Source organism: Notothenia rossii (assembly GCF_949606895.1).
Source record: "Notothenia rossii genome assembly, chromosome: 10".
NCBI lineage: Eukaryota > Metazoa > Chordata > Actinopteri > Perciformes > Nototheniidae > Notothenia > Notothenia rossii.
This window is the reverse complement of record NC_136908.1, coordinates 13100437-13126060: the sequence shown is the minus strand read 5'-3', so window position 1 is coordinate 13126060 and position 25624 is coordinate 13100437. Positions and strand designations below refer to the sequence as shown.

The window sequence follows — 25624 nt, the reverse complement described above, 5'->3', positions numbered from 1 at the left end:
ACTATACTTGTACACATTTCTCTTTGCCATCAGACTTGTTCCATCGGTCAAGACAATGTCAGCTGCCACAAGGCCGCTCCTGTTGGCTCACCTCATGCTTGTCAGGAGCAATAAAGTTCAAATACTCGTCCGACTCATAGAGAACAGAGAAGGCCAGCTCCAACACCTCCTGGAGAGAAGACAGGGTGAAAGGCACAGAGGGAGGAGTGAGAAGGAGAAAATGGTGCAGAGACAAAGCGGGAGATACAGACAGTGACAGAGTGGAGGAGACAAAATGAAGAAGGGGGAAAAGGAGAAGAATATGATGAGATTTCATTTCATTCATATTACATTTGGCTTTTATCCAAAGCGACTAACAATAAGTGCATTCGACCAAGAAGAATCAAACTTGAAGAAGACATAATCATATAAGTACATCAGGTTTCATAGAGCCAACACATTTCAAGTGCTACTCAACTGGCTTTAGATAAGCCAGTCCTTAGTTAGTATATAAGTGCTTTGTTAGTAATCTATTGCTCAAAGTGGAGTCGAAAGAGATGAGTTTTTAGTCTGCGCCGGAATATGTGTAAGCTTTCTGCTGTCCTGATGTCATATAGTGCAATGTCCCTCTCCTCCTCACGTGTTGTCACCATCTGATACATCAGCTGCACATCAACACATCGGGTATCAGCGAGGTAAAACTCAAAGAGTGAAACACCTGGGGCTCTCAGATATACGACATTGCAAAATGCCTGGGGAGGCTGGGAATATGATGTGCTGTGATGAGATTTTCCTCAAAGTCTACTTTGAGCTACTGTAGGAAATCAATTGAATGCAGTGCGAGGACAGAACAGGTAAACTGAGAGACACATTTGTAAACAAGGAAGCAATTCATTAAATGCTTGCTTGCAATCTGAGTGAAATTAGCGTCTGATTTACTACGGCAGAAGGTAATTACACATTAAAAGACTTGCACTGCAGCCCGGGTGCAATTTGTGAGGGAGGGCTTCAAAGACATGGTTCAGAGGGGGGGCTTGTCTCAGATCAGGAGTCTCAAAAAGGATAGGCTTTAATGATGAAACACTTATGTGGACATCTTTTACTCAATATACGTGTCAATGCTAATCTTTCTGATTTTAGGCAGCTATAATGTTTAACGTGTTCGCCATCTTAGTTAGTCACATTAGTAAATTAGCACCATAAACAAACAGTTTTTCATTATTGTAACAAAGTATTAGTCAAATTAACATTTACAAGTCAGATGATCACTAAAATGATTCCAGTTCATCCACATTTCTTGACAACTGCTGTAATAGTTGTTAGGATATTTTAATTTGCATGACATTATAACCCCAAGATAAATGCTAGTGTTGCTTCAGTCACAACACAACTGCAACCAAGTCCACTTTTGTAAATTAAATAAGTGTAATTCCCATGGTGCCTTGCAGATCAAGTTTATGGCCTCAGAGGTCTTCATTTGGTGCAATCAAATGTATATTGTGCTCGTTTATAAATGCTGTTTTTAACCCCAATTTGTTGTTTATGAACTCATTTAGTGCAACATTCTACCTTGCAGTGGCTTCTCTACTAGTATTGAGTTTTCAGTTAAATACTGCCTAATGAAATCTACTATTCCCCAACACAGCCTCATTTTGATAGCGCTTCACAAATCTGTTCTTGCTTTTTAGATCCACTCAAATCGTGCTCACTGCAAATAGCTTGAACATTAGTAAATACAGCAGAACAGGCAATCATCCATAGCTATCACACATCCTCCAGTCATTTGGGTAATCCTCTCTTTGAATGCATGCACCTTGCATAAAGCGGAATGATGTGCTTCAGTAATGAGATGCAAAATGCCGCACAGAGGACAAACTGCACTTCCAGGTCAATGCACAAGTTAACTAAACAACACGTATGCCTTGAGGCACAGAAGGGGGGAGATATAAGGGATGTATGGAATAATTTGAAAATAATATAAAGTTAATCTAAGAACAGCCTTTGACCAATACATTTGGAAGACATTTGGAAACAGTGGGAAAACCCTGCTTGCCCCCTCAGTGTCCCACAGATGGTCCACCTGCCAGCGTTGCTCTGTTCCCGTAGAGGTGACTTTGGCTGGCCTTGTAACAGTGAGTAATGAAATGTACTTGTGTTCTCATTCACCAGGCTGGGACAGGCCTGCCTGACGGCCAGCAAACCCCCCTCCGGTCATTCCCCTTCGCTTATCGACAAGGTAACAAAGGAGACAAAGCAGGGGGAGGCATTCTCCTTTGTCTTCAAGGCTATTTATCCAAGATCCAATATGTTTGCAGAGGCAAAGTGCAGGAGAGGAATGGCTGATGTGTACACAGAGGCACGATGGCTCTTTCATCTTGGTTAAGGCACTGCAGAGGGCAGGGCCGTGTGCCACTTTCACATTTAAACAGCAAAGATGGCGGCGTGTTTTTGGCGACTCTTGTGTGATTTGTTTCTGCAGCTGAAAGGGCTTCTCTCTGAAGGTTTTTTTTATACAATGCCACTGATGGATACGTCTGTCTGTGCTGAGAGTTATTGTGTTATTTCCCAAAGCAAAATTATGTAACTGACATCATGTTATGCAACTCTCACGCACTAAGAAACATCTTCTCTCGCCTGGATACACACCCACCCACCTACGCGTGTGCACATGTACTGTACACACAAACACACAAACACACACCTTGTTTTGCTTCAGGGCTCCCTTCTCCTTCATGTGAGGACAGTCTTTGCCGGTGATAACAGCTTTGATATCAGCCACAGGCACTGCAAAGAGGACAGAAGTGTGTTCACAACAACAACAACAACAACAACAACAACAACATCCATGTGACAACTGTGTCCTCTCAGATTAGTGGCTGATTTCAAGTGTTTAAAAGTTATGATTCTCCCCTGATCTGTCATTGTGCTTTCAAGTGGAAGAGATGTTAACACTGAGTTATAGTCAGCCGTCAGTGTCAATGTGAGGATAGAGATTTTAATAAATAATGTGAGCTGCAATAAAAAGACATACTGTGTCACAAATGTTGGTAAGGACAACAATTTAAATTCGCCTTGATACTCACGTTTGTCCTGTAAAGAGTCGTGGGGCACTTCACCCTGAGGGCTCTCTTCCAAATCTCCATAGTGCAGGACTTTATGGTTCGGAGACAGACGGCAATACCAAAACTTATCTAGGAAAAAAGAAGGGGGAAAGGAAGACAGAGGGGAGTGAACAGAGAGGGAGGAGAGGGTGAGAGAGAGTTATTAAATAAGTCAGCAGCTGGCTTCAGACTTCATATGGGATTGCATGAGTCATCTACGAAGTAAATTAGCATGGCGAAAAATGTGTGACTAAAACAAAGAGAAGAGAAAGCAGCCTTGAGGAAACTCCACAGATGGGCCGTAAAGCTCTGCATGAGGGAGGGATCTTGATGGGCAACAATACAGACAGTTTGTCTTCATCACTTTAATTCAACAACAATCAACGCACTCAAGACGAGATCACAGGACAAACACTTCCAGGGTTTCTTTCTCTGGCTCAAATGCGGCAAACGGCAACTGTCAAATGCTTTGTTTAAAATATACAAATCACGCTCAAGGTTTCACAATAGAGGCACGAGGCCCTAAATCACTACTCTACCTACAGGAAACACCCTTCTTTGACTGAGATCATTTATGAAAAAAAGAAAGTTGCCATATACAATTTTGCACTGTGTCAAAAGATAAGGAAGGACATATGATGATTTTAGAGGCTGTAAGGCTAAGTAAAGCACTAAGGAGCCTACAACTCTGAGGCAAGAGTTGGCCTGGCTATATTATTAATGTAACACATGTAGTTATAAGACTAACAAACACTTCAGTGCCTAAACAATTGTGTAACTACATAACGCAATTTGGATACTTGATGATAGGGACTTATTATAACATTCTTACGCTCAGGTTTTGTTAAAGGCTAGACACAATTGAAACATCAAAAGCTAACAAATACATAATTGCTGATGGAGTGTGTGTTTCTCTTGGCTGGTGTGGTGTGTAATCCTCCAGCCGCCTGTAACCACCAGCTGTTTCTGTAAAGCGCCTGCCTGGTGTTCTTAAGTCACTCCCTGCCAAGGTCGGCATGGATCTGAGCTGGCAGAGAGTGGGCACAGACTGGGGGGTTCTGGCTGGAGAGTGCAGGGCGGTAAAGTCCAAATCCTAATCGCTGAAAATAGACAGTTGTCGATGCCAGGCTGATGCAGAGTGGCAGCCGTCCACGGGGAGCGGATAGGGACGTGAAGGGGGCTGTCAACTGTTTCACTGATTTGTGTGAGCATGTGTTCTACGCACAAGCCCATATGTTCCTCCCTTTTGGATTCAAGACACTGTATCTCTATCGTGATTCAATTTCAGTTGTGTATCATTTAAACTGCAATTGTCTTTATCTAATACAGCACAGAATATGACTGAACAACACGATAAGATTCAACAGAATCACGCAAAAAAAAAAAATCCAGATTTTCTCTTGCTTTGATGCAACATTTATAGAAGGTAAGATCTCCAGAGCCCCCAAGCACTGTGCACTTAAAAGTCTATACAGGTAGTCCCCTTCTTTAAAACATCATCAACCTGAGCTTTTAGAGAGAAGCATCCACTTTAATGGGTAGACTAGCACTTTGAAACGTAGAGAGAAGAGTCGTCTGCGCTGACGTCAGTCAAATTAATATTTGATGGAGGTACTTGAGTCCCTGCAGGCTGGAGGACTTTGAAATAGTTGTACAAGATGCATAAGGAGACTTTAGAGAAGGAGAGGGGAAGGGAGAATTGGAGCACATTTTATGTATGTACAAAAAGATAGGACAAGACACATTACAGTAGATTAAGAAGTAATGGAACAGTCTCTGAGTAGAAGACACAGGACCAAATTAATCTAAACCAAGTTTCAGCATGATTTATGCAAACCCTGCTTTTCGATTTAATGTAGTGGTGAACCCTAAGGGAAAATTGAACTTGCTAAGGGACGCCTTTGATGTTCTGTAAGACAAAGTTCTCTTCACATTGTCAGTGCATGGATGTGCTGCATATAATAGAGGAGAGGGAGGAGACTATAGACATGTATGGGAAGAGAGAGTCAGGGGGACAGATGAAGGAAGCCTGTATACATTCACACATGCACACGGAGAGTCTTGAAGAAACGCCACGTCCTTGACTCCTTCGAGAGTCATCAGAAGGAGAGAGAGAGCTTCAGCTGTAGCAGACAGACTCTCCTACAGTCAGTCCTGTTGCAGCAGATTAAAGCCAGAGTAACCCTACAGGCTACCGTGCTAAATTAAATCCAGGGAGGTTCGTGAACTGCTTTATATACGACTGCGTGTGCGAGTGTTCTGCTTCTGAATGGCAAATGCTTTTATTCCTGTGTTTAGTATGTGTGGCAGTGCGTGCATATGTGCCTGTGTCTTCCATTCCTCCGACAAGGAATCTAGGATCTGAAAAGTAATAAGCGTGATATGGTAATTTGACACTATTCTCAGCATGTCTGTCGTAAATCCAGACAAGAGTAAATCAGCAGACAACATGCAGTAAAGATACTGGATCGGGGCGATGTTTTCTACCTGAACATCTGTCCTGTAACATCTTTTCAAATCCTTTGTTCTGTGCTTTCTTTTCAGCTTTTTGTTTCTGTAATCTAGCTTTGACATCTGGATGACAGCTGCAAAGACAAATTGTGATCAGGTTTTGAAATGCCAGCATGCATTAGATGTTTTGGGGGAAAACTCCACCTGGTTGTTCTCATTTTGTCTTTTTGAAAGTACAGTTCCTGCGGGGAATCTGATGACAGAAACGCAATAAAAAACAAACCGTCTCACAACCTGTACCTGTCACTCTTTCTTTTTTTATTTCAAGCATTTCTATATTTAAACAGAGAGGGGTGAAGGGATCAGAACTGAATTCAATCCTCTTTGACCGAGGAAAAGTGTGTTATACATGTTAAATACTACTCTCCCTCCCCCCCCTACTTTCGTTCAGTGGCAGCAAATGTGAAATAAATTAGGCCAAACGATTCAAATACGGTCCTATGTGGCTGCTTTGGTTTCCCTTACTTGTCCCCTGCATCACAAAGAAGGAATACCATAAATTCTGACACTTAATCAAGTTAAGTATGTACATAAATGCGCAATACATTTGCTGTATCGTGACAATTGTGTAAGTATGCCCGCCCTGTTCTTGCCTCTATCTTTTGTATTTCTTTGCATGCCATATATCTGTGTAAGCAGGGGCGAACAGAGAGGGAGACTTGTGTTTGTGCCTCTGAGACCACATTTCTGAATGTGTTTCTATTAAAAGAGGCAGCGTGTCACTCTATGTCTCTACCTCAGAGGCTGATGGAGCCAGAAGAATTTAAATGTGAACCATCATGACAGCAGATCCTCAGCAGCCCAGAGCCTCAAAGATCTCCTGTGATACACATTTCCTTTGGGATTTTTTTTATAAAGCAAAGGGAATAAGGCGACGAGTGGAGCTGCAGAGGACGGATGTAGAACAAACAGACGGATTGGCCTTGTGAAAACAGCAGAGAGAGATGGGAGTTTCGGTGCCTGCGCAGTCTCTGGATGTATAAGTGTGTGTGTGCGTGTGCGTGTGCGTGTGCGTGTGTGTGTGTGTGTGTGTGTGTGTGTGTGTGTGTGTGTGTGTGTGTGTGTGTGTGAGTGAGTGATGTGGGTCTCACCTTGCCTCCTGCGACTACTGATTTTCCTGAAGCAGGTCCCGTCACACAACCTGTTGAGCCTCTGCTGTTTGATCAGCTCCATGATCTCGGGCTGGATCTTCTCCCTCAGCTCCCTTCGGAGAAAGGAACACATGATTTAGGAACAATCTCTATAATCTTTAAATCACACCCCATCCAAATGTGGAAATCACAGCAAGGTGCAAAAATCCTCTCAGATCAAGAAGGGAATTATTTTAGATTTCCTGACTTTTCTGGCAGCACATAATATTTATCTGACAAAGCAAACTGGATTACGGCTGTCATGAGGGATCAGAGAATGCCAAACAGGCAGATATACATATGCATGCATGTGTACACACTGAGAAAACATGTCACCTAACTTCCTAAGAGGCTGATCAGTGGGAATCTGGGCTGCCTCAGCTCTCCCTGTCATTTATTCATGCTTCTTTACGTATGTATGTCTGTGTTGCGAATATGGAGCACACAGCACTGGTCAACATGAATTATGTATATTATCTACCCGAGTCTTTTCTCTTTCAATTTACCCTTTTTATTTTCTTTAGAAATATACAGATTTTTGGTTATCTGATTTTCTACTCTATGCATTTCAATGTTTTGTTGTATTTTGCCTTACTGGTGTTTCAAACTGCTTCTGTCCTTCTTTCTCTTGCCCCTGTCCTTCAGGCCCATCTGCTCTCACCTCCTTTCATGTGTCTCACCCTCGCTGTGTATTTGCCTCATCAGTGACTCCAGTCATTACATTGATCTGCGGTCGGACCTTCACTCGTGTATCTTTTAAAGGTCAGCTTGTGGGTAAGGCGTGGCTCACCGCAGGAAGGACGGATTTTGATCGCTCTCATATGCTATCCTTCTAACTGAGGCATTCACAGTTTATTACAAACTCACAGTACATCAATACATTATTCCAGCACAGGTGGAGAAGAGGATCAATTACGGTTTATTTTAAAACCACTTTTCATCCTGATTTTCTGGGGACTGCATTCAAATTAAATTGTGTATTAGTATTTCTCACAAGTGTTTCGTCAGCAGATCTGAGATGACTTGCTGCATGGATTATGTGATGTCCATTTAATTTGTTGGTGTAAGCAACTTTCAGTACATCCAAAACTTTCCATATAAAGCATAAACATCTGAAAAAGTCAACATGGTATGAAAAGACTCTACTGGAGACACAGCTTTGATCTGAAGCCATAATAGTTCCTCTTCACCTTCTTTTGATGTCTAAAGTCATTCTCTGCAATAATTGATGGGAGAAATCTGGCAGCACCTTTAGCAGGCAACACGGTGCTCCTTTAAATCTGCAGTCTGACACACTCATTATGTTTACAAGTCATGAGTGTATTGATTAGAGGAAAATTCCACCCTCGGGTAGTCTCACGCTGTTAAAGAAAGACTCATTAGCCTGTGATGTTCAATACTTTCCACAGCCGTTCTGTAAAACATTTTTTAAATGTGCTTTTTACTTTATTTAAGAAGCTAATTTAGCCATAGATTGAGTGTAAACTTGTTAAATTCTGCTTGTTTCCCCTAGTCAACACATGAAATACAGTGTTTAATACATAATACAACTTTGAACCTAACTCTGAATGTGAATGAGATAACTACATCATTAGTTTTCTCAGCAACTCCTTTCGCTTTTGTTCTGCTTTTCTCCAATAGGATTAATTGGCTGCTAAAGTTTGGTCTCTATCCTTCCAATATCGATTAAATAACCCCGTGGCTCAACATTGATTACTGTTCAGAGGGACAAGCTCTCTCTGTGAAACGATTTTCCAATAGTGCCATCTACTCCATTAAATGCAGGCAGGACAAAACAATGTTCTCCATTACAAGCCCTGCATCCACGATCAGTCAATGGATGGTCTATTACAGAATAGTTCTCCATGCTTAGTGAGGGTCGTTAATGGAGTATTCACTGGGAATGCCATTTGCAGAAGATTTGAATTTATTGCATATTTTCAATAATGAGAGGAGAGCGCAGGTGCAACTGGCTTTGTGCCATTAGCTGGCATTTGGTTGACAAATGAAAGAGAGAAAAAAAGAAGCAATTACAAGCACATTAATGACCACGGCTCTTTTTTTGAAGAAGCAAATCATGTCCTCATTTGAGTCTTAGGCCTGATTGGGGAATATCACAGAGCAGTTCCTCAAACTCTACAGGAAAGGTCTGACTTTTCTTTGGGTTCAGAGTGTATTTTCCTCTAAAGCTGTAAGACCTACAGTATGCCTGAATACAATTTAAGTCCATCTATTCATATTAAAGGAGCAGTTTGTGACAGATTGCTGCCAACTAATTAACACCCACATCCAGCCCGGGACTCTCGACCGGCCAACCACGGTACCGCAAGTAATTACCGCAAGTAAATTGTCAACGGGCGGGGGGGGGGTGGGGTGCTAGTGACTTCTCTGACCGGCCAACATCGTCCGACCGGCCCACTTCAGTACCGGCCCATCGGGATTCGTCCCGGACGTCCCGATGGCCAGTCCACCCCTGCCCGCATCTCCTTTTCAAAGCACTTTATAGAACTACTACTTCGGGCCAAACGTAATCTTATCTTCAGGTGATAAACACATGAAAACTAAATAATGAATAGGCCTATTATAATTAATTATGTCAATAGATCCCCCTTACCCTCCTTTAAGTAGCAGCAATATGTTACTATCTTCCCAACAAAGATATGTGGGACGGTTCGGACCACCACCCTCTAATAAATGAATCAACACTATTCGTATACTTGACTCACAGGATGGGCCGGGACTGGAAGTCTTCCTGATTCATCCTTTCCGACTGGCGTATCTTCAGGATCTCTGTGTAGCTCAGGTTCTGCAGGCGACTCTTGAACTGGTCCAGGGAATTAGGCTTCAGAGTGAGTGCTCTCATGATCTGCTCCCTCACCACCTGCATTACCTGCAGAGAAGAAGAGGAGGGAAGGTGAGATCATCATGGATGCAGGAGCCATACAGGATGAAGAAGGAGTGTAAGTGCGTGTGAAGACAAAGTCAGTACAGTCAGGAAATCAAAACTCCTGTTTTTAGGGAGTCAGGGGAAGCTATCAACTATTCGTCAGTCCCCGACAGGATTAATTTCTTTTTTTGACACTCAAGTCTATAATCCAGTCTGGTGCACTGAGCCTTGGGAGGAAAAGAGCCAAGCAGAATAATTCAATGGTAGCTAGTCAACTGTTAGCCCCAGTATCACGGATCAGTGAGACGCATGACAGAACTTGCCTTTAATACCCCAGCTAGCTAATACCATTAGTCTGGCTGTGGCTGCAGAAGCATGACATGAGTGCTGTTCCAAGTCATCAATCCCACTCGAGGGGACTTTGTGATCAGCGGAGGCAACACTACAATAGGAAAGCACTCCACAAACATAAAACACTTCATGCATGTCTACATCAATTAGCCTGCCGCGTACGCGTGGCTGTCAGAAGATAATTAAAGTCTACACACAGAACTGTGTGTGAGAAAATCAAATCATCACCAGCATTGAGCTAACAATATCAATCCTATCGACTATCATGGACCACAGGCTCGCACTGAAAGAAGATATCACCTAAACGTATCCACATATAAAAGTAATACAATTCATAAATTAGAGGTCAGCTAAGGGGATTTGTATTTAACATTCTGCTGTTGAATCTGATAAATATTTGAATAGTTATCAATAGGTAATAGACAACAAATTGTGACAAAAACAAGAGCCTATTGAACACTTTAAAACCCCAGTTTGAGCTGCTTTATCAACTTGATTTCCTCACAGTGAATAAAGCACTAATTCCTATCTAAGTATAACATCTCTTCATCCGTCTACACATAACCCTGAGCGTCAGGGAAGTGAGCCCTAAAATGAAATATTCAGTGACAGCAGCTTTCATTCAGTTTTGCAGCCTGCATAATTAGAAATGTACCAGTAATATGACTCAAAGACAGATTCTCTATTCGTGGAGGTGTTCAGCCCACAGACCGGGGACTTCACCGGGAGCAAACATAACTCCTAATGTGCAGAAATGGTTCAAACCACAGAATTTCACCTGTCACAGTGGTTTCCTCTCAAAACTCAGCACAGCTTTACAGAGTTTGGATAGACGAGGGCTTGTCCTTCTGAGACACAGTAGTGATATTTGACTTAGAAAATGAAGTTGACTTGGCGTCATAACATCTCTGAGCAGCGCTGTTCCAGTTTGTGCAGATGTGAAGGTAGACGTGACAAGGATCCCTGAATATAGATCAGCCTTGTTAGCAGCCTCCTCCGGGCCTGCAGAGGCCGATTCACTGGATCATACCGAGGTGAAGAAAGAGACTCTTGACATTGCTCTTGATATATCTTGATAATTTCACTCTATTGTGTATCTTTTCTCTGTTTGCCTTGATGACTAAATGCTCGAGTATTCTCAGCCTCTGCAAACACTTTCTCACAATACATGTTGACTCTATTCCAATGACAGGCAATAAGAGTGTTAGCATTTATGTTTATGGACTTTCTTTATAGGTGCCGTGTTCTCCTGTTCTTTACAATTGGGTTTCATTTGGGCACATCCAGCTTAAAGGGGCCATATTATTCTCATTTTCAGGTTTATATTTGATGTCCTTGTTGTTCTGTCTATGTTTCTATGTTTCATGTGGAACTACTTGAGGTACCTGAGGTTTCTCCCATTTTCCCCTTTAAACTGGGTTTTCTCTGGAAGTTTTTCCTTGTACGATGTGAGGGTCTAAGGACAGAGGGTGTTGTATTGTCATACTGATATTCTGTACAAACTGTGAAGTCCACTGAGACAAATGTAACATTTGTGATATTGGGCTATATAAATAAACATTGATTGACTTGAGCAGGTCTCCCTTGAAAAAGAGATCAATGATCTCAATGGGATTCATCTGATTGAATAAAGGCTTGAAATGAAATGAAATGAATATTTGTATTTTGTGATTCTACTGTGACATGTTTCCATGCTTTAATGTTCAGAAAGGTATTTATTTTTCTCATACTGCCTGTGCTGGAGCACCTCTTTTCACCCTCTGTCTGAAAACAGAGCCCAGTCTGATCTGATTGGTTAGCAGGTCGGCTCTGTTGCGATTGGTCAACTGCTTAGAGATGTCCCGCCTATTAGCCTATCACGTACGATGTGATAGCCGATAGAAGTGCAAGTGTCCAATGGAGGCTTTTCAGGCAGGGGGGAAGTGAGTACTTCTCTGGAAGTAACTTTGGGATTTTAGCCTTTGCAGAGCATTTACATGTTTACAACCTATAGAACACATTGCAGGAAATGGAAAACCCAAAATAGCGTAATAGGGCCTCTTTAACAACTATGCCAAAACCCAGAGAGCCAAGATCACAAACAAAGTCTTATGTAATATTAATGTTTCCGTTTGTGCTTACTGCAAGGCTATTACTCATCAACTTGCTAACCTCTGAACTAACACTCGTCAGATTGAGCAAGCGGTGTGAAATGTACGTTAAAAATAGAAGATTTGAGCTGCCAAAAATGTGAAATATGAACAGCACAAACCTGGCACCCAAAACCCAGGACGACAAAGGGGATTGAGGATAATCCTCTTGAATCAGCAGCACGAACGTGGTGTAAAAAATGCATTAAGAGCTCTCGACTCAAATTCCCCGTTTAAGATGCTGCCGCTGAACAGGGAGAGTGCTACAAAAAGGATTTACCCTATTTTTCTAACTCTATATCTGATAAGCCCTGAAGTTAACACCCAGCCCCCACCACAAAAAAAAAACTGGAATAAAAAACTGTTTACATAATTTAATGCAGGGGTTATCTTTCGGAAAGAAAAGTAATCACAGTGTATTTTCTAACAAACGGGCAACTAATCACTCAGAGTCCAGATTTTTAGCCCTGATTTACTACATTAAGTCTTTTCAAGGTGACGCTAATATTAACTGGCATTTACATTGATGCAGAACACCAGTGATACAAAAAAGTTGATCTTGGTTGTTAAAGATGAAGCCCTGGTCTTTTTCTGGGCCGACACTTATTCTGATTGCGTCAAGACTCTGAGTTTAGGTGTAGGCTTTCGTAACCATTGATAAAGGAGGAAGATTTATTATTCTTGTAAGCTTTTTGCTTCCATCCTTATAACAGTTCATCCATCCATAAAAACAGCTGTCCATTTCTCCCCCAGCTGAAACAGCAAGGAACATATTTAAGATGACTGCCATGTTTTAGGGAGAAACGGGTGTCTAGGAATCAGAAAAATGTACAACTTCCAGTACTGACATTTTCAGCCTCCCCTCCTCCTCATGTTTGAGATGAAAAATGAGCAGAGAAACGCATGAAGCCACAGCTTGCAATCATGCTACGAGAGATTCATCACTCCTGCCCACTAATTCTAATCACAACTTTCACAGAGTTGCCCATCAAACATGTGCACACACATACACCCTCCTACTATCCTGATAATTAAGTCTCACATTTATTTATTTTCCCATTAGGATTACAAACGGTCTGTTAGCGTGTGTAGTAGGGACACTTTCCCCCTTAGCTATTTAAAAAATAAAGAAAATTGAATAAACAATACAATTTGTCAACCATTTGTTGTACCCCAAATCAACACAATTCTCCTGTGAAATCATAAAAATAGCAGTAAACTTTGAATTATTTGATGAAATTGTCACTGGCAGCTTGCTTCTCCAGCCCTGGTGTTTCAGCAGAGCTGTCCCAGGGGATTGCTCATTAATATGCCTTGTTTGCAGTCATGTCTCCGGCAGGAAAACAATTCTGTTGGCCCATGTGGCTGCACTCATGCTAATTAACAGCGTGAATATTCATCACATTTAATATGAACACATGGTCCTTTCAAAACAGGGCAGAGGGGCATTATGAATATTTTATGTTCATCCTCCTTTTTCATCAGCTGATTGCTCAGAGAGCACCTTGATAGAGGTGGGATGACGTCAGCGCTGGACCAAATGTAGGTTCAGTTTGTCCCGCAGTCATCTCAGCTGCACTAAAAATGATCTACACGCAGAATTGTCTATCGTCAGAGCAGTTGATCCAAGATGTATCTCTTCTATCTTGTACACCTTTATTTCTGGCTTTCTGTCCATTCCCTCTCACACTAAGCTGTTCTAGGCCATTACACTTTTTTGTAGCTCTTTGGACAGGAAGCTAGACAGCGGAGCAAGTGTCAGCAAAAGTAATTAAACGCTGTCTCATGAGCCATCTCATACACGTAATGAAGAGCTGGCCACACAGACTCCTCCACCCTCACTCTCGTCCTCCTCCTCCTTCTCCTCCTCCTCCTCTCACTCTCTCCTCAAACGGGACAGTTGGGCAGTTCCTCTTTCCCCGGAGTCGCCCTACCATCCATCATCGGCAACGCATCAGCCGTAACAAATTACCAACCAATCGACTGTAGCCGCTGCTCCATTTACCAAAGAGGATGCTAATGACATCATTTACCAGCTGTCAGTCAAATGCTCGCCCGCCACTCAAGCCTGGGTGGAAAATCTGGCGTTTGCGCTGGAGAGGCACTTTGGTGGGCAAATAAGGCGGTAATCACAGAATAATGACTTTGCTGATACTGCCTGAAAGCAATCAGAAAGTCTATCTCACATGCTGATAAGGGGGAGGTGTGTTTCTGGATTTAAAGCTTTGGAGTAGACAAATCACGCTTCCTTGCGAAAATACAAAAGGAAGCATTCACACACACGTTAGAGCCCACACACACACACACACACGTTCACATGTCAGAGAGTCTGTTTCTTTTTAGAAAGCAGCAGAAGAAGAGAATGCAGGGAATCCATTTTGCTGTTATTGAAATGGTCATTACATTCTTTCTCTCTGCCACCCTTCTATGGTAATTGAATAATTATCTCCTTCAAAGTTGAACATGTCATTAAAAATAAAACAATGCCGCAGAGATGGACATGAAAGGATGCTTTTCTCTTATCACGCTGTACAGAGAGAGGAGAGCTGCTGCGGGTTGTATTACATTTAGAAGGTGATAAAACAGCATTGAATAAATATCCCCAAAGAAAGTGTTTTAGAAGCTGACAGGACTGACAATATGACAACGCTGTGGTTTTTGATTTATTGCTCTCATATCAAACTCAAGGCAAAGCCGTGGTTGTCAGTGTTAAATCATATATATGTTCTAATACATCAGGAGTATAGCTAGTACTGGATCAAATCAAGTATTGACAGGTTAGCGACGAGCCTTGTTTGTGCACTCTCTGTCTAGGTAACAGATATTGTTTACTTCTGGTTTCTGAAATGATAGTGACACTAATATATTCCAACAGTGCTAACTGTGCTGTTTTTTTGCCCTGTCACCCACAATGTCTGCGTGAGAAGACGTTTGGCAGGGCACAATAAAACACAGATCTCCGTCTGACAGGCGACAGGACACACACACACACACACACACACACACACACACACACACACACACACACACACACACACACACACACACACACACACACACACACACACACACACACACACACACACACACACACACACACACACACACACACACACACACACACACACACACACACACACACACACACACACACACACACACACACACACACACACACACACACACACACACACACACACACACACACACACACACACACACACACACACACACACACCCCAGCGTCTCTTTGGTGTGCTTCAAAGGCTAAAGAAATCTACTTCTTAAAACAATAGTCCACGTTGCTCTGCGTGTCAGATGTTACTGTGCTATAGTTAAAATGGCTGCAGAGACTTATTAGAGAATTACAGGTTGTCCATCAGCATTGCTTAAAAATATTAGCTTTGCATACATAATTACAAATCATTAGTCAATTAGTGGATTCGTCTAAAATGTGAGGACCGGTTGCTTTTCTCCATTTAATATAAATGTCAATTGAATATATTTGGTTTTGGACTTTTGGTTGAACAATATAAGTAATTTGAAACATCGCCGGCCGCATACATTTTTTCCATTGGAGCATGTCTTTAAAAAAAAAAAACATTATTTTATATTGAAAATAAATGTTTAGTTGCAAACCCATTAATAACCTTTCACAGCATAATGTTCAATCTCTATAGATAATTCTATCTCAAGCATTAATGTGGTGGCACCTTTACACAGCTTGATGTGTTGTATAAAATGCCAAACAAGAGACAGCGTGGGAGTGCCATTTCATAAAGTGAGGAACAAGAGGTGAACGCCGCAGACAGATTCCCAGATTATATTTAGCATATTCAGTTTTTCTTGTTAGACTCTCCTGACAACCCCGTCATGGCTCTGTGTTAAGTCTGCTGAGAGCAACTAAGTTGAAATGCAGTACTTTCATCCATTAAAATGTAAATTATGTATCTTTCCCCCACACAGCTGTATGTAAGGAGACACTGTATCTGGGTATTTCAATAAAATAAAATAGAGTGGCACTGTAAGGGGTGAATGTGACTTTTAAAAGCACAGTGAAAGGCAGCTTTTTCTCTATTAGTGAATGCCTTAGGGACCTTTTTTTGACAGCACTACTGCACCACAGGGAACAGCACATACTGTATTTGTAGGCAAGATATATATACTCAATGTACACACTTATACTGCGCGCACACACTTCCTTTCTCACATGCATTACACAGAATGAACAAACACCAATAACAGAAAACAAAACTACTAGTGACCGTTCCCTGTAAAATCCCAATATTCCTGTGTCCACACACGATATAAAGTACATCTGGAGACCTCTCTGGATCAATCCTTTTCTCTGTTCTTCATGAGTGATGCAGGGTTTTGACGCCGGCTGTTGCTGATAGCTGCTGTTTCCATATTTAGAGTGCCAGCTCTGCACGCCCAGACAAACTGTCAGAGGAGCTCTTTTTCAACAACCGGCTGTGAGGTGCAGCACAGCCCATATGGATGACTGGAGAGCAAAGTCGCCTGGGAAAACGCCATTTACTGCAAGTCAAGAAATGCTGATGAAAGCCAAGTGTTGACCTTGGCTTGTGCACAGCTTTGCAGTAATTTATTATGACACAAATGTTGCAGGAAATATGAACGTTCTGCATTAATTGTCCCAGAGGACTAATCAATTGGTTTGTGATTAAACATCCATTCAAGGACATCCCAACTTTCATTATATCTTGTTTAATAACTCCCATCAGGGACAATCGTTGTCTTCTACCCATGATGCACGACAGCAGATAAATTCTCTATGTAAATCTGTTTTAATACTTTTTTTTGTATCCGACCGGAGCCTTCTGAAAAAAAAGAAAGTCAGTCAAATTTCAGATGAATAATGCAAAGAGCTGCTATTAGGCCAATTACGGGGCTTTCCGACTCAAAGTTTGACAGTGCAAAGAGCAAGGCCATTTTTGATTAGGGAGAGAGCTGCAAAAGCAGTCGACACTAAGCAGGTTTTTCTCTAGAGGTTGACATAATGGATAGCTCCTTTTTCTAATCATATTTCTCTTTATTTTTCCACAATCTATCTAGCTTTTACATGTTTGGTCTGTCACACAGAGGAAATATCTGAGTCTTTTAGCCTAACTGATCTCTTGCCTTTTTAGTGTTGTGTGAAAGAAGGTAAACATCCAGATAAACTGTGATCCCCAGACAGAAAACAAGAGATCTTCCTACAGTAACATGCGTTCACACCCTCACAATGACAGATGCAGTGCTTAAAATGTAACACACGAGCAGTGATACATCAACACTGGATTATCAGATGAGCCCTACAGCAGCACACATCCACAATATGACACACCCACACATGCTTTTCTAGAGAAGATTCATTGCATGCAAGGAATTCAAAGTGTATACTGTGTGGACTGCTGTGCAAAAAATGATGACAACGGATTTTATTTTTCGCAGAAATGCACACCACCTATCAATAAACAGAGAGATGTAAATAAATAAAAAGATAGATGAATAAATAAACTAAAAAACCAGAAGCCCTGCTGATTCCCATGCTGCTGCTGTGAGGATGGGACAGCAGTATCCTCATCTTGCCACACAACAAAACAAAGTGTTAGCTCTGCATCTCTGCTCGTGCAGCTCTGATGCTAATGGCTGATGACCCCTCTGGTCTGATTAGTGAGCTCACTGCTGCCTAAGATCAGAGACCCCCCTTCGGCACACACACATACTCAAACAAATGAACAGAAAAAGAAACAAGTCATTGGAAACTTGAACAGCTTGGAATTCACACTCATGTACAAAAGGCCAATACAAACAAACACACACACATAAAACCATACACACAACAACAAGGGTTCACACAACAAACACCCCAATTGATTGTGATGCATTTACAGACACTTCAACGCACTGTCCGAGTGAGCATACACACGTGCAAAAACAATAAAGCCAACCTTGTTAAGGGAGTGGGAGGTGAGGCAGCCAGGCAGAAAGATATAAATAGCCTGTCTGAATTCAACAAAAGAGGTGGAGGGGGGTCGTGAGACAAGAATGAGGAGAAGAAAAGGAGGGAGAGATACCACAGGAGGGAGAAAAAGAAGAGAAGAAAGAGCTATAAGGGGGGGGGGGGGAGAGGTAAGGAAGGATCTGTAGTAGAGGAAAATGAAACCAGTATGGAATAAGAAAACAACAGGGTTTGTAGCAGGAGTGGAGTGGGGGAGGGGGGTTTGTGTGTCCCGATACGAGACATAGATGAACCGATTCATGCAAAGCACGACAGCAGCGATCGCAGCGTGTGCAGCAAAAAAAAACATCGTCCCAGCCAGGCTGCTTCTTAAAATCCAAAGATGGCATCTACCCAAAACCTTTGGCACCTGCACACTGTCTGAAAGTATTGTCACATCACTCCTGACTGGACACATCAGCAGCACCCATTTCATGAATCATGTATGTGCATGTTGACCTTCTGGCAAAGTGAAGGAACTGCCCCCTTTCTAAAGAGCAGAGGCAGACCACATTTGCATTCGTTTGCATTGATTGTCCGTAAATTGATTTGCTCTAAAAAGAAAACCAGAAAAGAAATGCTAACAAAACGCAATGTTGTTTAATAGTATCCAAACACAGAGTAGTGTTTGATGTCTAATGAGAGGGTCTGTCTGCTGCTGGGGCTGTTTGTGGACTGCCATGCGAGTAATCCCACTTGGACAGGTCAGTCTCTAACATTATAGGAACAAGCAGACTCTCCTCTGCATCACCTCAGACCAGAGCAGAAATGAAATATAAAGAACAACAAAACATATTTCATTCACTTGCACGATTCACATCTGTGCAAGGTTTATTTTTGCTGAAGTGCAAAGTGACCAGGTTCAAGGTTTCTTGCTTTAAAAGTACTTTCACAGGACATTGAAGCACACAGTAATATATTTTTCTGAGTGATTGAACTTGGCTCACCATGTACAGAACAGTATATACACATCTGTTTGTTCGGTATTAAGCTGGAACAAGGTTATCTTAACTTCTTATAAAGACTGAAGAAATGACTACCCTGGACCTCACCAAGAAATATTCCAGCACTCTGGTAAAACCTCAATGGGTTTACACTTAGATTTAGGTAAAAACCTCTTAGAGGTGCCAGTAGGTGGATTTTTTCTATTTAGACAGAGCCAGGTTTGATGTTTCCAGTTTTATGCTTAGCTGTCTCTGAGATAAAATATGTGAGTGACATTGAACTTCTCATCTTACTCGCATCAAAACATCAAATTATTCCAGTAATCCTTTAATTTATACTTTCAAATTAATTAATTGTTTGTTAATAAATGTCAGAACAAACAACAAAAAACAGCTATCACACTTTTTTTTCAAGCCTAATTTTCCTTTTCAAATTGTTTAATATGATGAGAAACGTAATATAATGCAGAGAAAAGCAATGCATCTGTACATTTGAGAAGCTGCACCAGGCAAATGTTATTCATATGGATATTTCGGTCATTAAACTGAAGCTAAACAATTCAGCACAAATCAATATAGTAGGTCACCTCGCAGCCAAGATGTAGTCCCTCTGTTCAAAGCCATGTTTAAAAGCACAGGAAGTGGATACGATTGAACTGTGTATTGTCCAAAACAAACCAGGTTCTGGCAGTATTTCACAGAGTCCTGCTCTACACTCCGGGGCTGACCCCACTCTAATCCCGTGTCAAACCCCCTCCGGCTAAAACACCGGTTGAAGCTCGTCCAAGGCTGCGAGAGACAATGTGGAGGGAGGAGATCAGTAGTAGTGGCTTTGGATTCCTCTGGTGACAAACGGTGGGTGTTGGGGAAGCGGAGTAATCCCATTCACAACAACAAAACCCAACCCCCACCACACACACACACACACACACACACACACACACACACACACACACACACACACACACACACACACACACACACACACACACACACACACACACACACACACACACACACACACACACACACACACACACACACACACACACACACACACACACACACACACACACACACACACACACACACACACACACACACACACACACACACACACACACACACACACACACACACACACACACACACACACACACACACACACACACACACACACACACACACAGAGTTTGAAGTGGGGGTAGGTGTGTATGCTTGCATGTTGATGTGGAGAGGATGAAATTATATTCTAGCAGATTGTGTTTTAATGAAAGGCTGTGATCCACACGGACCCATCTGTCCCTCCTCTTTCTCTTCCGCTCTGCCCCGTCCCATCCTCTCCATCCCTGCCTTTTCTTCTCCTCTCCCTCCACCCTCCTCCCTCCAATCCTCCTCCTCCGCAGCCAGGCAACAACACAAACAGTCCCTCACCCTCCTTTACTACCACCTCCTCTCGCTCCCTCCATCCATCCATGCTAATTGAAAACAAAAATCACTCTCCATTTTTCTTTTCCAGTCTTGGTACTTACATGTCACCTCCATGTTTCGAAGTGTGGTGCGATACTCGACTGGTGAATCCTTGTCCTTTTGCCAGAGAAGGAGTTGTTAGCGCCCGACGGGAGACGGGGATGGAGGGAGCAGATGGCTCCTTGGAAGAGTGGTCTAGCTGATTGTGGACAGTTAGCTTTAGCGCTAGCCACAATAAGGGAAGACTCGTCTGTCAACACAGCTCGTGCACCTCCTCCTTTTGCCTTTTCCTTTCTTGGATATTTGTTCCTTCAGGTTTCGTATTTAATTCTTTCTTCTACAATATTCCCTTAAAAAAAAAAAAACTAACAACAAACTCCCCGTTTCTTTTTTTACTATGTCTCCTGTATTATGATATTTCTGTATGGCTCCCTATCTGCCTTTCTCCCTCCCTCTGTGACTCTAAGAGCATCAGCCAGCCTGCTCAGCTTCGCTTATGTTGATCTCCGGGCTTATGCCCTGATTGGACACACGCCACGATCAGAGACGCCAATGGTGGCTCAGCAAGTGGATCACATGATAAGTGTGTGTGTGTGTGTGTGTGTGTGTGTGTGTGTGTGTGTGTGTGTGTGTGTGTGTGTGTGTGTGTGTGTGTGTGTGAAAGGGTTAGAAGGAGGGGGAGTGAGGGAGGGATGAGAGAAGAGGAGGAGAAGGAGGAGGAGGGGTATAGTGAGTGGCTGCAAGCCGCCACATCACTGAGGGATTTTTTTTCCTCCAAGCGCCTGAGCAGAGAGAGATGGAGGCTTTCTTCTTCCTCCGGTGGGGAGGTAGAGGAGGAGCCGCTCTCATCACAGACGTTTGGATGTATAGACGACAGGCGGCCGTTCAAGAAAGGGTCTGATGGACGCACGCAAGCACAGACATGTATAAACACAAACCAACACAAACCTGTACACATGCAGCGGAGAAGTGGCTCCGTCTTACCGATACAGAGCCAGAGTAGTGCAGCGCAGCAGCGGTAATTGGACAGGGGTTGCTATGGAAACAGGGGAAACGGTTGCCTGACGGTCGGAGCTGTGCCCTGGGAGCATCAGACTCTCCTCCACTAAACACACACACAGACACATCACGTATACACAGCACACACACACACACACTTTTTCTTTTACTAAGCACTATATTCTGAAAGCAAACAAGACGGAATACAAACTGGCTTCACCACGGTGTGTGTGTCGGTGCGTGTGTGTGCGTGTGTGTGCATACGTGCATGTGTGTGGGGAAGGGGGGTTTCAGTGCCACAGTATTTTTAAGCTTCATTTAAGCCTGTGTGGCTTTGTCTTTAATGAGCATACATTCATGCGTGGGTGTGTGTGTGTGTTCCTGTCTTTGTGTGCAGGGCACATGCTCAGTCAGCCATGAAGAGAGAGAGCCTTCAGCGTTTAAGAAATGCTCAAACACACACTTGAAGGCCACAGCACCGCGCACATCCAAATATCGATGAAACCCCAACGAGGTGTTTTAGTATTCCACACCTCAGAAAGCTCAGTGCTGTCGGTGTCCTGGCAGCCACTGTGGGAGCTGCAGGGAATCTATCCGTACAGCCAGCCGCGATCTGAAGCGGACGCCCTCAGGAATATCTGTGCTTATTATCCTTCCTCACACCCTACAGAGGATATATCCTCATGTACTGTATGTACATTATATAGTGAACGCAGCATTGCATTCATAATAACAGACTTTTATAACAGACAAGAAAGAGCTGTAAGATTGTCGCTTACCAAACATCACAACACATTTGTTAATATAATGATGTACTATCCTCTTCTAACGATGAGTAATGACTACTTAAAACATATTTCTCATCAAGACACCTTCACAGAAAAGACCATATATTTCTAAGTCGACCGAGACCCAAATAACCAATTACATGACTGATTGCCTAAGACAGTAAGCCAGTTTAGATGGCCGATTGGTTGCAGTTAAAAGGGACAATAACTGTGATTAAAATCAGTGGAAGTGGGATGAACAGCATTACTATTATGTATTACTGATCCTAGCCTCTGTTGCCAGAACCATCCATCACTAGGTGAGTCAGCACTGTTAATACAAGTCAGTATTAGCAATGACATTATTACTCTAGAGTCAGTTTTCACATTACTTTTATCTATATTTATTCAATATAAGCCATTTATCTTATCCCATTCCGTTATCCATAACATTTTTAATTGTTCAGTTATCTCATTGTATGTGCCAAATGCTTTCAGAAAGTCCTTCTTCTCTTCCGCAACATTTTTCAATACTTTTGAGGCCTCTAACGTTGGGGCGTATGCCTTCATTTATCAAATAAAATTTGCTGAACTGTTTGGATTTAAGTTGGAAAACGTTGTTTACATTTCCCAGAAGGTGGTTGATCCCTAATTCATTACTTATGCACATCTTTTATCCAATTTTGTCAAATCTAATCTTAAGGATTTGATTAAATTCCACTCCTAATAATTATACCCCGAATAATGTATTTGGCTTTTCACGGACATGCATCATAGCCAGAGAGGCAAAAGGCACTAACTGCTGTGACTTTAAATGTTGATTTTTCTTTACCCTCACTTTATTGATCACATAAATAACTTTAATTACTGAAAATGTTCATATACATTTGCTCATGCTAATAGTCATGGTTTATTGGGATATATGTGTGCCTTTTTTGAGGGAAAGCCTCCTCCTCTCCATCTTCTGGACATTTTATTTGATGAAATGTGCAGTCAATGACTGTTTCAGTTAAAGATAAACAACTCTAACAACTTTATCATTGACAGAATTAGGTAAAAAATGTCAACTTTCAGACATCATCAGAGGGGCTGACGGTCCCCAGAGTGCTTCTGAGTTCTGAGAGGATACAAACTGAGACACTCAGCGTTAGAGGCTGGAAGCGCAGAGCTCTGCACGCACCATTTAGCTGATAGGAAGCCCTCGAGAGCAAACAGACTTAATATCGACAAGCTGCTGCTGAATTTCCAAAATCCCAAGGTACCATGTGATGAAAGATGAGGTAGGGAGGAGAGAGGGAGAGGCAAGCGAAGCATCATCTATCCCGACTCAATCGAAACCAAATTTCACCTTCAAGGGAGGGTTGTGAAGGATGAGATTGGATAATAGGATTTCTTGCTCGGGGAGGAGTGTGCTGAATTCTCCCATAAGATTAGCTGGAAATACAGCCCAACATGAGATGTGCTAGTCATTTCAAGCCTATTAGAGAAGGTTCTATCACTCAGGGCCTATCTATCAATAAGTACATAACGTTTCATATGATCAGACAAACCGTTATGCTTTGTCACACAAAAAATGTCCAGATTTTTCAGCTCAGATTTGACTAAGCCAAAAAAAAAACATTCACAGAAGCTATTCCACCACGTTGTTTGAGTGAGTGGCAAAAGTAGAAACACAAATGGTGTTGAAGACTTCAATAGACCGTAGGTGGATCTAAAAGCTAGCAAGGATGTTTAATTTCGACTACAAGCTTGTAACGTTGTCCATTTGTAGCCTCCTCCAGTAGATCAATGTTGAAGAAATCTCAAAACAACAACACATTTTACAATCACTCTGAATCAATTTGTGAAAGCTGAGCCAGACTACTCAAGTAGTTTTCTCTTGGTAATGACAAAATGGTTCCCTGCTGTCATCAATCGTTTTACTTATAGTGAAATAGCGTTGGGTGATGCGACTCCAGCAGCACTTCATCTAAGCACAGGAACCATCACTTCATTCACACAAACATAAAATAAACTCTGTAAATGTGATTTCCTCGAAGCTGCAGGCTGAATAAATCTATTATAGTGTCACTTTGATGTAGCAGCACAATGTGTTTGGATTTACAGTAGTGTGACATATTGGACCTGCAGAGGTGAGGACCGGCTTATTTGTGTGTGAGGAACCGTTTCAATGTAGATCAAAGTCAGTAAATATGAGCAAAGGATTGAGGCCACAGCTTGGACACGGAGTATTTGACACCATAAGATAATCATAATTTATTTGACAAATCAAGGAAAAGGGATGCGGCATCTGCTGACTGCTACATCTGATGCCCAATTGAATACACAACATACAATATTTGTCATAAACACCTAATTACTATCAACGTCTGGCAGTGCACAAACACATATTTCCTGTCCTCAACATTAGCCAGTTTACAGGAAGCTTTTCATCTTCATCCACACTGCAATCATCTCCAAATGAAGATGTAGTAGTTTAATCAGTGGCTCTGCTAATAGAGGCAGTTAATGTTTTATATCCAAAAGGGGGAAAAACAATATAGGAACAATTATAATTCTAAAAAGCCCCTAAGATGTGTGTGCAGTTACCGCTCTCAATCTGCGCCCTTAAAAAGGAAACGCCTAAAGCATGTTCATCTGTGTAAACAGGAAAAACACATTTCCATGTCTATGCACCGTAATCAGGCATACTATTTGCATGGGACTCTAGGCAATGCCATTGTGATAACTAACAGAATTTAAGTAATGATTAATAAATAATTGTTGCAATAAAGAGGGAGCTGTGACTGTGCTTCCTGCCAGTGTCAACCACATAAAGTCAATGAAGCATGGCACAAATCCTACAGAGCTGTGACTGTGTACAAATAACTGAATGCTGTCTTAATTGAAGTTTGAAACCTCTATTAACTGTTATGTTTTCATAAGATCATGTTAATCTTGACAAAGCAGCACAAATAATGATCCCAATTAATCATATAAATCATATTGTTTTATGGACAAACCTAATAGTTTGGTTGGCTGTTTCTCAATTTCAAAACTTTACCAACAATGGAGCTACCAATTGCAAGAACCTTTACACAATACATCCAACGCACTGATATTGTATGTAGCAAAAATAAACTGTATGATCACAAAACTGTTTACTTTTGTTCTAACAGTTCTGTAAAAAAAAATTAAATTAGTAAAAGATCCAAGTTCTTTCAACAAATCAACAGGTAATTATAAAAAAAAAACTAAAAACTGTGATGGAACAAACTGGAAAACGCTACTGCCAATTTGAAAACATATTCAAAAGTGTTCCTGGAGCTGTCTCATCCGTGCCTAAAATGTGTTTTAACTTGTTCCAGTCCAC

General features: G+C 41.9%; 1 protein-coding gene across 6 annotated transcripts in view; it reads right to left on the bottom strand.

The window, feature by feature from the left end:
• elmo1 (engulfment and cell motility 1 (ced-12 homolog, C. elegans)) overlaps positions 1 to 25624 on the bottom strand; it is a 96652-nt gene that overhangs the window by 2046 nt on the left and 68982 nt on the right. For 4 of the 6 annotated variants that reach the window (XM_079655514.1, XM_079655511.1, XM_079655515.1 and 1 more), the window contains 5 exons: positions 9448 to 9611; positions 6683 to 6795; positions 3063 to 3170; positions 2681 to 2763; positions 92 to 169 (listed from right to left, as the gene is read on the bottom strand). In XM_079655514.1, coding sequence (XP_079511640.1) covers positions 92 to 169; positions 2681 to 2763; positions 3063 to 3170; positions 6683 to 6795; positions 9448 to 9611 — 546 coding nt within the window. Of the gene's footprint in view, positions 1 to 91; positions 170 to 2680; positions 2764 to 3062; positions 3171 to 6682; positions 6796 to 9447; positions 9612 to 20568; positions 20606 to 25624 lie in introns of those variants that run through there. The other 2 variants (XM_079655516.1, XM_079655513.1) reach the window with 2 other exon arrangements.